The 11,084-nt window shown below is 41.5% G+C and overlaps 1 protein-coding gene across 1 annotated transcript; it reads left to right on the top strand.

The window, feature by feature from the left end:
• The first annotated feature begins 691 nt into the window (after positions 1-691).
• Positions 692-9,232, top strand: TPH1 (tryptophan hydroxylase 1). Its single transcript, XM_010077410.1, has 11 exons — positions 692-808; positions 1,778-1,961; positions 2,463-2,465; positions 3,370-3,470; positions 4,160-4,227; positions 5,378-5,574; positions 6,061-6,196; positions 6,706-6,832; positions 7,970-8,065; positions 8,624-8,757; positions 9,058-9,232. Exons 1-11 carry the CDS (start codon positions 692-694, stop codon positions 9,230-9,232), a joined length of 1,338 nt encoding a protein of 445 aa, XP_010075712.1.
• The last annotated feature ends 1,852 nt before the right edge of the window (positions 9,233-11,084 follow it).

The raw sequence follows: 11,084 nt of genomic DNA, 5'->3' as shown, positions 1-11,084 counted from the left end.
GTCTGAAAATTTTTAGTGCGTGAGTTGGGTGATTGTGATAAGGGTTTGGCAGGGGGACCTGACAGATGGCATAGCTTGGCTGTGGTTTGTCAGAGTGGGACTGTCTCTATAGCCAACAGGTTCTGGTCAGCACAATGTTTTAAATCCTTAAGTTTTGTCTCTTTTCGCTGTAAAAGCAGTGGTTTACTGTTATGTAAGGAGAGAAAGGTAATGATTTTTGATTCTGATTTACTAAATCTAGATCCATCTTTTCCTACCTGTATCCAGCGGGGTTTGGATTATTTCCTTTACCAATGTTCATCAAATTTACTCACAAGTATTTTCTTCAACTTATTTCCTGCTGACATCTTATAGCTCCTTTCCTCCCCAAAATACCAATGCTAATTATAAATTATACTTTCAAAACGTTTTATGCATCCTAGAGAATGACTAAAGATGTCTACAAAGTCATTCAAATGTAAAAAAGGAATCTCAGTCGTTCATCCTCAGCTGTCGCAGATTCTCTATGTGTCTAACTTCATGCCTGTTACTATGTAATGATTTCATTGGCACCTTTCCTTTTGTGGTTGATCAGCCAAAGCACAATATTACCCCAAGACAAACTGAAATGTAAAACTTTACACTTTTTGCACTACTAGCCACTCAAAAAAATATTTTTGTTTGCATTTAGTTAAATAAATCAAATTATGTGATGATTGAAGATAATAAAGAGAATGAAGACCATGCATCTGAAAGAGGAAGAACAGCCATCATTTTTTCCTTGAAGAATGAAGTTGGAGGACTTGTAAAAGCATTAAAACTCTTTCAGGTATGTAATAATCACACTGTTACAGCAGCTCTGTATTTTTAAATTGTAAAGATAGTTTTGGAACACACTAGAATTAATTGCTTCCATTTATTAAGGGTGTGGTTCCTCACCTGGCTCCCACTTTGCATCCAAAATTATACACAAAGGCAAATTTGTGCCTCAGAAATTAGATGCTGGCTGGCTAAAAATCTTCACAAAATGTATCGTCTGTGCCGACTAAAGACTCAGAGTTTTGTCTTTTTCCCTCATGAAAAGAGGACTGGCACTTGTCGTTTCTACTGAGAGAACTTGGCATCTAAATTCAACTGAGAGGTGGGTCTGAAGCTCCTGCCGATGGCAGCCTGGGGTGCTGACCCACACTGGGTTGAGTCCAACGCCTTTGTCACCCTGCCTGGCCAGACTGAGGGTGACAGAGGAACTGCAATTGCACAACCGCCCTCCTTCGATTGCTGGGTAGGTATTGTTCAAGGAATATGCGCAGTGCCACTGTGATCTGTCATCTGGCCCTGCCTGGGGTGTTTTCTGTGTTCCCGATATAAGACATACGATTAAATAATTTTTCAAATAAAAGAAAAGTGAAATTTACACCCTGAAAACTACTGCTTTTAAATCCTGGGCTTGCTTGTGAGTTAATTATATGTTGACTTGATGGGCATTTTGGTGAATTTCCCCAGAGGCAGCTGCTAATCAGCTCCCTATGGGAGGGATGAAAGAAAAAGGTCTATGAATTTAAGCCTCCTGACTGTGTCTTTCTGTGCTTCCTGAATGTAATGAAATTGAAAGAACACAGGTTGTCTTTCATTTTCTTGTCAATGGGAGGCTTTTTAAAATCAAACCATTTCCTTCCCCCAATAAGCAAACTGCTATCAAGAGATAAACAATTAACTAAAATAGTGGTGAACATTCATTTGAAAAACAAATTTGAGTTTTGAGTTAATCTGTTTGAGAACATTACTTCTTACAAAACAGGAGAAGCATGTAAATCTGGTACACATTGAGTCCCGGAAGTCCAAGAGACGAAATTCTGAGTTTGAGATCTTTGTGGACTGTGACAGCAACAGGGAACAACTGAACGAGATCTTCCAGCTCCTGAACTCCCACGTCAGCGTTGTCTCTGTGAACCCGACAGAGCATTTCAATGTCCAGGAAGATGGTAAGTACAAAAGGCATTTCTGATGAAAACGCGCTTCTCAGTGTGTTGGTTTGAAATCTTTCTGTGGTGTCCACACCTGCACTTGTGTAGTGTTTTCAGTCAGGAGTTACCAGGTTTGTGCTTCTGTGTTGTGAACGAGTGTAGTTTGGTTGATAGGAGCAGGGCTGCGTTGGCTAGTGTCCCCCAGGAGTACGGGCTGCTTTGGGCTGGTGCAAATTGAATGCCTGTTCTCTGTGCTCCCGTCCCTTCTCAGCACAGCACAACTGGTGTGAATGGGAGTCCCTGCACCTGCGCAGGGCAACATGTGGGCAAAGCCTGAATGCAGGGCTTGGCTGGGGCTCTGCACCACGATGACAGCAGTATGGTACTGACAGATCCCAGTTCAGGTCAGACACAGGTGAGAGTGGGAGGTGAATTCTGCAATTTCCTCATGTAGCTCTTGATTTAATTTTTTTTTTTTACCACATTTTTTCATAACTGGTCACTTACATTAGTGTGAAGGAGGTGCCTTTTAACTTTAGGATGCTTCATATCCTGTTTGCCTTTGCTTCTACGGAGATGCGTGAAATTCAGGGCAGCAGGAAGTTGGTCCTGTGTATTTCTCAGCCACTGTGCTTGGCACAGGCTGGTAGGTAGGGGAAGGTGAGATCTGGCATCTCTTGGATAAAACTGGCTTACTTGAGCCCCAAGTAAGGGGAATTTCAATCGAAACACTCCCCCTGTCCTTTTCAAGAAAACTGAAAAGCATTGGGGTGGAAAAACAGGGTATTAACCACTCTGCCAAGAGCTTGGTTATAAACTCTCGTGGGTTACAAAAAAAATAAGTTTATAGCAAAATTAATGATGCATCTCTCTAAGGCTGCAGGGATGAAATTCCTCCTCTTCCCCCACAAACCCCTCAGCAAAGCTGGATGCTTCTGAGGTATCTAACCACAGAGCAATGTTTATTTCCCATGGTCAGTAAAGCAGGATGGGAGGGCTCCAACCTGCTCTTGCTCTGCCCAGGGACCACAGGCAAATCACTCCTTGGCTGCTTTGCACACTTGGTACCCTGGAAAGTTTGCAGCAGTGTGCACAAGGAGGCCTTGTCTCAGCTGGATCCTCTAGATACTGCTCTGACATTAAGAGCAATAAGAGTTAAGGGCCTCAGAAAACCCATGTTAACTGTTTCCTCCCCTGGACACTTTGGAGCTGGCTGTTCTCTGTAGGCAGACTGTGTCAGTGACAGAGGAGGAAGTGTGAGCTGTAGGCTGGTGCCAGATAGGCAGTGGACTCCCTTGTCGTATTCATGACTCTCTTAATTTATAGATTTCACTTCTAACCGCTATAGCCATACTTGAAAGTAGCGTTTCCTCCCTCAGTGTGCTCGGCATTATTAATAACTGTGAGGATTCCATGCGTTCCCTAGACATGGAGAATGTTCCCTGGTTTCCGAAGAAGATCTCAGATTTGGATAAGTGTGCAAACCGAGTGCTGATGTACGGGTCCAATTTGGATGCTGACCATCCAGTAAGTATCTTTCCCCCCCCTATGCTCAATCCTTAGTGAAAACGTGCTTTCTGGAGCTTACTTTTAAAAAAATTGCAGCTTTTCCTCCTCCTTCTCCTCCCCCTTAATAGCACCTCTGTGGGTCCAAGCACCTTCTCTTAGGATTTAATGTCTTTTCCTTAGTTCAGGCAAGGTTGTCACTGAATTCCGATCCTGTACCTTTGTGCAAGGCTTACTCATGCAAGGACTCCAGGTCTGGGCCCTGAGTGGTTGCACACAAATTAAAAAAAAAAAAAAAAGCTGTTGTGAGGCAGGCTTGTTTCCTCCTCTTTCCTTCTTCCCTACTATAAATGGAACAAATGAATTGGTACTTGGGCAGTGCAAATGGGCAATTTGTCCTGGAATTTAGAGTAATCAAGCAAGTAACAAAGTTTGTATAAATACTGATATGACTAAAATGAATCCTTTTCTACTGAATATAGAGCTGCATGCATAAAACCACTGATCCTTAATTTGGAGTATTTGCTTAGTTCAGTTATTAAACATTTCAGACTACAGCTATGAGGTTCCTGCCCTGTCCTCTCATTCTTACACAGCATACTTTTATATTTCCCAACTGAAGAAATTTCAAGTGTCTTTTAAAAAATTAATTTATTTACTACAGTTCAGAAACTAATTAAACTTTGTTTTTCCCCTTTCCCCTGTCCCAGGGTTTCAAAGACAATGTCTATCGCAAGAGGAGAAAGTATTTTGCAGATCTGGCTATGAACTACAAACAGTAAGCTCGACTTCTTCCAAAATAAGCTTTCTGGGTGCTTTGAAATACTGGCAGAGTGGGCTGGCAGGAGCTCCTGTTCCCTGGGCTCAGATCTCACTGAGACATGTATGGATTAGGAATCAGAGCTGAAGGGGTAAAATGAAGGGAGATGAAAGACAGGTTGAAAATGCCATCTTACAGCTCCCTGGGGCTCTGATCGGTCTGAGGATCAGCTCGTGGTTGCTCAGCCATTATGGCATCTGTGGCAGTGCTGATCCTCAGCTGGGCAGCGATGCCAGCCTGGGCTTCCTGCAGTGTAGCGCGTTAGGCTCTGCAGTCCCTCCCCGCTTCTCTGGAAATGGGGGCAACAAAAGCAGAGGGTGGACAATGCATGTTGCACAGCTGCCTGTGCCCGGACGTACTGACTTGTCTAGGGCACATATTGGTCTCCTTTGCGAAGGAGAGGGAGGGGAGGCAAAACCCAGTATATAGTCCATTGACCACTGACTGTAAACTCTCTGGGCAAATGTTAATACTGGAGTGTTCTTTCCTGGTTCAAACTAGTGCATGTGATGCATAGATAAGAAGTTTTCTGTGAAAAGAAACTTGCGGAGCTGCTGTCTGTAGAGATGTTGGTTGGGGGTGGGAGCTCTTAAAGCAGTAAGAGTCTCATAGCCCAGTGCTGTAAATTCTTTCTAAACATGATTTTCATTGCCTGCTTGAATTTAGATGCCAAGTTCCTGAAATGGAAACGACCTAGAAATGGTGGGTATCCAGAGCTCTGTTGCACTCTGGTTACCACAGCCCAGAGCTGGTTACTGTTCATGTGCTGCTAACAGAGATTGCCCTGGGAAAGGTATTTTAAATGTTACTCTCAGCATTAAATACCTAAGCAACTGTTTACAGGACCAAAGCTTTCAGGCTCCACTGAGGTCAATGGAAAGATCCTGTTAGTGGATTTAGGTGGAAAAGAGAGTAAGCCCTTCCACTGAAGGCGCTCTAGAGCATAGACCCCATCTCACTGTGCATTTGACAGTGCCTAATGCAACAGGGTCTTAACCGTGACCAGGTGTCACAGCCATATAAATGTGAAATAATAATAGTAAGTAAATGAGTCATACATTATTAGCCATTTACCAAGGAATGTCCTTTCTTCCTCTTCCCCTGGTAGTGGTGACCCAATTCCCAAGATTGAATTCACTGAGGAGGAGATCAAGACCTGGGGGACTGTGTATCGAGAGCTTAACAAGCTTTACCCAACCCATGCCTGCAGAGAGTACCTTAAAAACCTACCCTTGCTCACCAAATACTGTGGGTACAGGGAAGACAATATCCCCCAGCTGGAAGATGTGTCCCGCTTCCTGAAAGGTAACGTACTAATTTTCTTACTCAAAAAGGAACTAAGGTCCATTGCAAATCATGCTGCTATTATAGGGGCACAAAAAACCTGTCCTTGGTCACTTTTGCTTGTATTCATTCTGGTCCTTTAAGGACCTTTTTGGCCATTAAGTGTTTTTATGTATTGTGCCCTGAATATATACAAACAGTGACATTTGAGGGGCAAGGCTACCTCTGAAGAGACTATTAGGACTGGCTAAAGAGATACCTAGCTGTATTGCGTTGGCTCTAGGCATGAAATTGTAGGAAATCCGCCTATACACAGGTAGGGACATTTTTACTAAATGTTGGTCATTCTCAAACTTGGGCCTAATTTCTAATTGTGCCTAATTTTCCCACATGCTTTTGAGCCAAAGTAGTGCTGTGGCTTTTACCCCAGCTGTAGCAGGAAAGGTGACAACACTGTGCAATTATGCACTAAACTAACGTACAGTTTCTCCTTCCGTTCCTTTTCAGAGCGCACAGGTTTCACCATTCGCCCCGTTGCTGGATATCTATCACCCAGAGACTTCTTGGCAGGATTAGCATTCAGAGTTTTTCACTGCACTCAATATGTTAGACACAGCTCGGACCCTCTCTATACACCAGAGCCGTGAGTCATTTAATCTTGGGGTAGAATTTGAGAGAGAGAGTTTTGAATCTTGCTGCCCAGAGCCAAGCTACTTAAAAGCTGTTCAAGAACACCAGCAAGAAAACTTTTTTTTTAATGTGCTGAAAACTCAGCCTTCATGCTGAATGTAATGAAGTTTTAGCATGAGCAAGTGCCACCTTCATAAGTTCAGGATTTTCAAAAGTACAGCGTGTTATTGGAGAGCTCTTAGTGATGTCATTGTGCACAGAGTTAGTTTAATATTCTATTGCCTTACAAATGTGGACCTCAGATCTTAATTTTAGACAGCTTAACTTGAAAATCTGAGTTTACATACTTAGGTAGAGCTGGTATGACCTGCTTAATTGCTTTCAGCTAAACGTGATTGACACTTTTCTGTCTTTTGATATCAAACAGTTTAATGCAAGACATTATATCTGTTCAGTGGTGCTGCTTTTTCACTCTACCACAAAGACAGATCACAAGATTTCTTGTTTTGTTTCTTTTTCCAGGGATACCTGCCATGAGCTCCTAGGTCATGTCCCGCTTTTGGCTGAACCCAGTTTTGCTCAGTTCTCCCAGGAAATTGGTCTTGCATCACTTGGGGCATCAGATGAGGCTGTCCAAAAACTGGCAACAGTGAGTGTTTCAGTGCCTGGTGATCCCATTGAAAGCTTGTGCTTTACTAAGCTGATCCCACTCCATTGAATAAATTTGGAGCTTCATATCAACATTAGTCACACCAGCTGCTAGACCTATGAGTTTCCCTGGTGCTTGGCTTTTAGACCATATAACAATTTTCTGTGCTAGGAAAAAAAAAAAAAAAACCAAACCCCAAACATTTTAAGGTTGATATGACTGGTGTTTTTCTTCACTTACCTATCAAGAAAGGGTGCAACTTCTGGTGGTAGATCACTTCTTCCACATTGAAATTCTAGGGTCCGTTTCTTAAAAAAAAAAAAAAAAATTACTTCTGGGAACATGATTAAATGATTTAAAAAGTAATCTATTTCTTTAATGTGCAGAATGAATTGAAATGATATGGTGTTTTTATTGAATGTGGTGAGCACTAGCATTAGATACTTTTCAGCCAAGAAGTTCAAATAAAATAATTAATCTTATTTCCTGGATAGCAGTTTTTGGATGGTTTTGCAAAAATATTTAAAGATGAAAATTAAATTTATATGAGAAATAATTGATGCCAGTTATGAAAAAACTGGTTTGCTGATGTTTTAATTTTCTTCCCCCCACCTGGTGTAGCTAGTGGTAAAATTTCTGCTGCCTTTAGTGGGAGCAGAATGAAGCCATCTGTGAAAAAAATAGCATTCCTCCCCATGTACCTACAGAAATCCTGAAATCCAGCAAACTAAACATCTTTGTTTTTTACAGACCTCTAAGCAAATGAGGAACAAAATGTAGCAGGCTGATGTTTTCACTCACAGATACCTATCCAGTGTTTCTTTTAAGCTGAAGCTGTTGTGACAATATTTCTCAAAACAGATTTATGTCTCCATGTCCCTGTTGGCATTAATAGCTTCTAGCCTGTTTGGGTGATCTATACTATCAATCTTTCTTATGAGAAACATGCAATCCTGTGGTGCCTCACACTTCCATTCGGGGTTCCCTCCTCTTTAAATATCTGAGAAGAATAACCAAGTGATGACTGTCTGGTATTTGTAACTGCTTGACACTACCTGCAAACAGAAATGCCCCCATCTAGTTCACCACAGCATCTTTGCTGAAGGCTGAATTATTTTACTCCCTTCTCTGTTTCAGTGCTACTTCTTCACTGTGGAATTTGGCTTGTGCAAGCAAGAGGGGCAGCTACGAGTTTACGGGGCTGGCTTGCTCTCTTCAATTAGTGAGCTCAAGGTAAGAATATCTACTGCCTATTTACCTGTTTTCTTTGTTTGCACCTGATTATTATTGTCACTGTTTTGCCCTGTTTTTTATGAAGTATAATTCTAAAAGTCCTTCTTTTGAAAGCTCCTAGATACCTACTACATTTTAAGCAGCTTCACTGTGGCAGTAATCACTGGACAGTCTGCTTGTGGATTTATGCTGAGCAGCTCCCATATCCTTCACAGAAAGCATTAGATGATGGGTATTTTTTAATGTTAGGTTCTGAGTAACTATTTTCAGAATAATGCTCTGCTGGTTTAACCAGATTCTGAAAATATTGCTCTTGTTTACACAGCCTTGTGTCTGAGGAATCCCTTTTTTGACCCAGGTTGGCAGAGTATCACTGTCCAGAGTTATTCGGTTTGTTAAGCTTTAACTGCTGTTCGATCTGCAGATAAAAATGTTAAGATGCAATGCACTAAATATGGTCTCTCATCTTTTTTTATTCACTCTACCTCATGTCATCTTCCTTGTGGATTATTTGCGTGGTGTGTTCCTCTGACACATGATAACACATTATGTGACCAGCACTCGCTCTCTGGCAGTGCCAAAGTCAAGCCTTTTGATCCAAAGGTCACCTGCAAGCAAGAATGCCTCATTACAACTTTCCAAGAGGTTTATTTTGTTTCTGAAAGTTTTGAAGAAGCAAAGGAAAAGATGAGGTACAGTTTTTGTTCCCTGTTTTAAAAAAGCAGGTTTGATTTCATTCATCTCTCGGTAGCAGCACCAAACCCTTTTGTTCTTATCACAGTTTTATAATTATCTTTCATGGGGTTGGAAAGCTGGGATTAGCATTTGCTTGGTCTTCCATGTACTGGGTGGGAAAGATGCTGAATGATAGAACAATTACAACTATTTTAAAGAAAGTAAGTAGTTCAGAAAAGTGGCTGTTGATACTGACTGCATGCAGAGGATGTGTTTGTGTTTTGTTTATAACTCCCTTTTTTTTTTTACTTGAATAGAGAGTTTGCAAAAACCATCAAGCGCCCGTTTGGCGTGAAGTACAATCCATATACTCAAAGCATGCAGATCCTGAAAGACACGAAGAGCATTGCCAGCGTGGTGAATGAGCTACGTCATGAGCTGGACGTTGTCAGCGACGCCCTCAGCAAGATGGGCAAGCAGCTGGAAGTTTAACACCCCTGTCAGCAGTGTGGTGCACTCTGCAACTCTTTTCTTTTCCCTGCTGATTTCTTTCTAGACATGTGATGTGTTGTATGCAGAACTCTCTCCTTTACAAATGGAAGAGTGACTGGCCCACTTTATCTTGTTTGTCTGTGTAAAGTCCTTTACAGAATGTATTTCTCCATCCCCCTTGGATAAAAAAAGGCTTGGAGCTGCCTTTGAGAAGCTGGTGGGGGAGTAAAGAAATTGCTAGCCTGGAGCAGAAGCGTGGTCTGTGGATCAGGGCTGGGGTCAAATGTTGCAGAAGGTGGCTTATGAGGCAATAATGGAATAATTCGCCACAGGGAAGTGTCTGTTTCTCACTCTGGTAGTCTATGCTACTAATTTTATAGCGTTGCAGACTTCATAAACTAGTAATCTGTGCTTCTAAGTCTGTGCTACTAATTTTAAAACTTGAATGATTGCAATGCAGGCATCAGGTCACAAGTAGCTGCAGGTTCACCATAATAAAATTGAGGGGTCAAATCTTGCTTTCAAAGGGATCATTCTTGCCCCCAAAGAATTTCACATGTGCTGTTTGGCATGCTTCCAGTAGACGGCAAAGATACAGAGCTGTTGCATGAAATCCTGATTTTGTTTAAGTGATTGCTATTGGCTCAGAGAGAGTATTTGTGTTGCTGTCCTTAATACGGCACCTGAGGGAAGACCTTCCCTTACAGAAATACCATTTGCATCAGGTACTGACTTAGCACAAAGCATAAAGCCGTTTCCAAATTACAATTTAATATTCAGAATAGTTTTATTTGTTCTAAAATAACACCAAAGTTTAAAATAGCAGCCAAAGTTCATAGCTGAGTCTGGATTTTTGTATGGTTGAGTATCCTGTTGGTGTATTTAACAGCAATAAAAAGCTGGGCACTGATTCTTCATAGGTAGAGCTTGTCAGGAACTCCAGAATTTACAGCTGTGAAGGTCGCTGGAAAAATGGACAGAAATCTTATTCACTGGAGATGGTAGTGCAGGATTTTGAGAGCCTGAAAGGACTTTTCATGAACTTCTGCGTTTGAAAATCAGTTTGAGTTTCATGTGCTTTCTGGTAGGCTGCGTCTGCTGCATAACCAATCGCTGACCCCATCTTTCCAAATATATTCACTGTTTAAATGAAGTCTAGATAATTTTTTTCTGTGACTATTAACTCACTGTGACTGTTTTGTTTTAAAAATCCATTTAAGACATAGAAATACGGTCCACAGCATTTATGGCTTACATGACCCTTCAAAACAGATTTTAGGAGCTTTGTCTTTCTAAAGAAGAAACCTTGTAAGTGAGCAGTAAGGGAGGATCTATTTTCTCTGCTTCTGTGATAACAGTTAATATTCAGCTGTATTTTTAAAAACGTTGACATTATTATGTTGTTGAAGTATAAACAATAGATCTGCGTCACTTCGCATCTTTGTCTGAACTATGTATACATTTCAAGCAGGAAACCTTATACTTGCTAAATTAGCACCTAATTTCAAATACTTTGGGAAGAACAGCAGTTGTAGCTTTATTTGTACTTATGTAGCAAAAAATTAAGTAATCCGCTAAAAGTAATCGAGGGAAGAGGCATTTGCCCAGCATCAATACCACGTGTGGTTGGTGTCACACATCCAAACCTTCCGGCTCTGTAGAACAGTAATAATTTAAATATTTTAAACTATTGTGCAGGCTTTAACTGTCAATGAAATGAATTGCTTGTTGGCAATTATTAGAAGCAAAACCCGCTTTGCTTCAGCACCGTAGCAATAAACACGAAGCATTCCTCCTGCCCCAGCCCGGCTGTATGCTCTGTACGGGGCCCTCCTGCCCCAGCCCGGCTGTA

The sequence above is a fragment of the Pterocles gutturalis genome, unplaced genomic scaffold, assembly GCF_000699245.1.
Source record: "Pterocles gutturalis isolate BGI_N339 unplaced genomic scaffold, ASM69924v1 scaffold1051, whole genome shotgun sequence".
NCBI classification, from domain to species: domain Eukaryota; kingdom Metazoa; phylum Chordata; class Aves; order Pterocliformes; family Pteroclidae; genus Pterocles; species Pterocles gutturalis.
The sequence above is the reverse complement of the archived record's forward strand: the minus strand, read 5'-3'. Positions and strand labels throughout refer to the sequence as shown.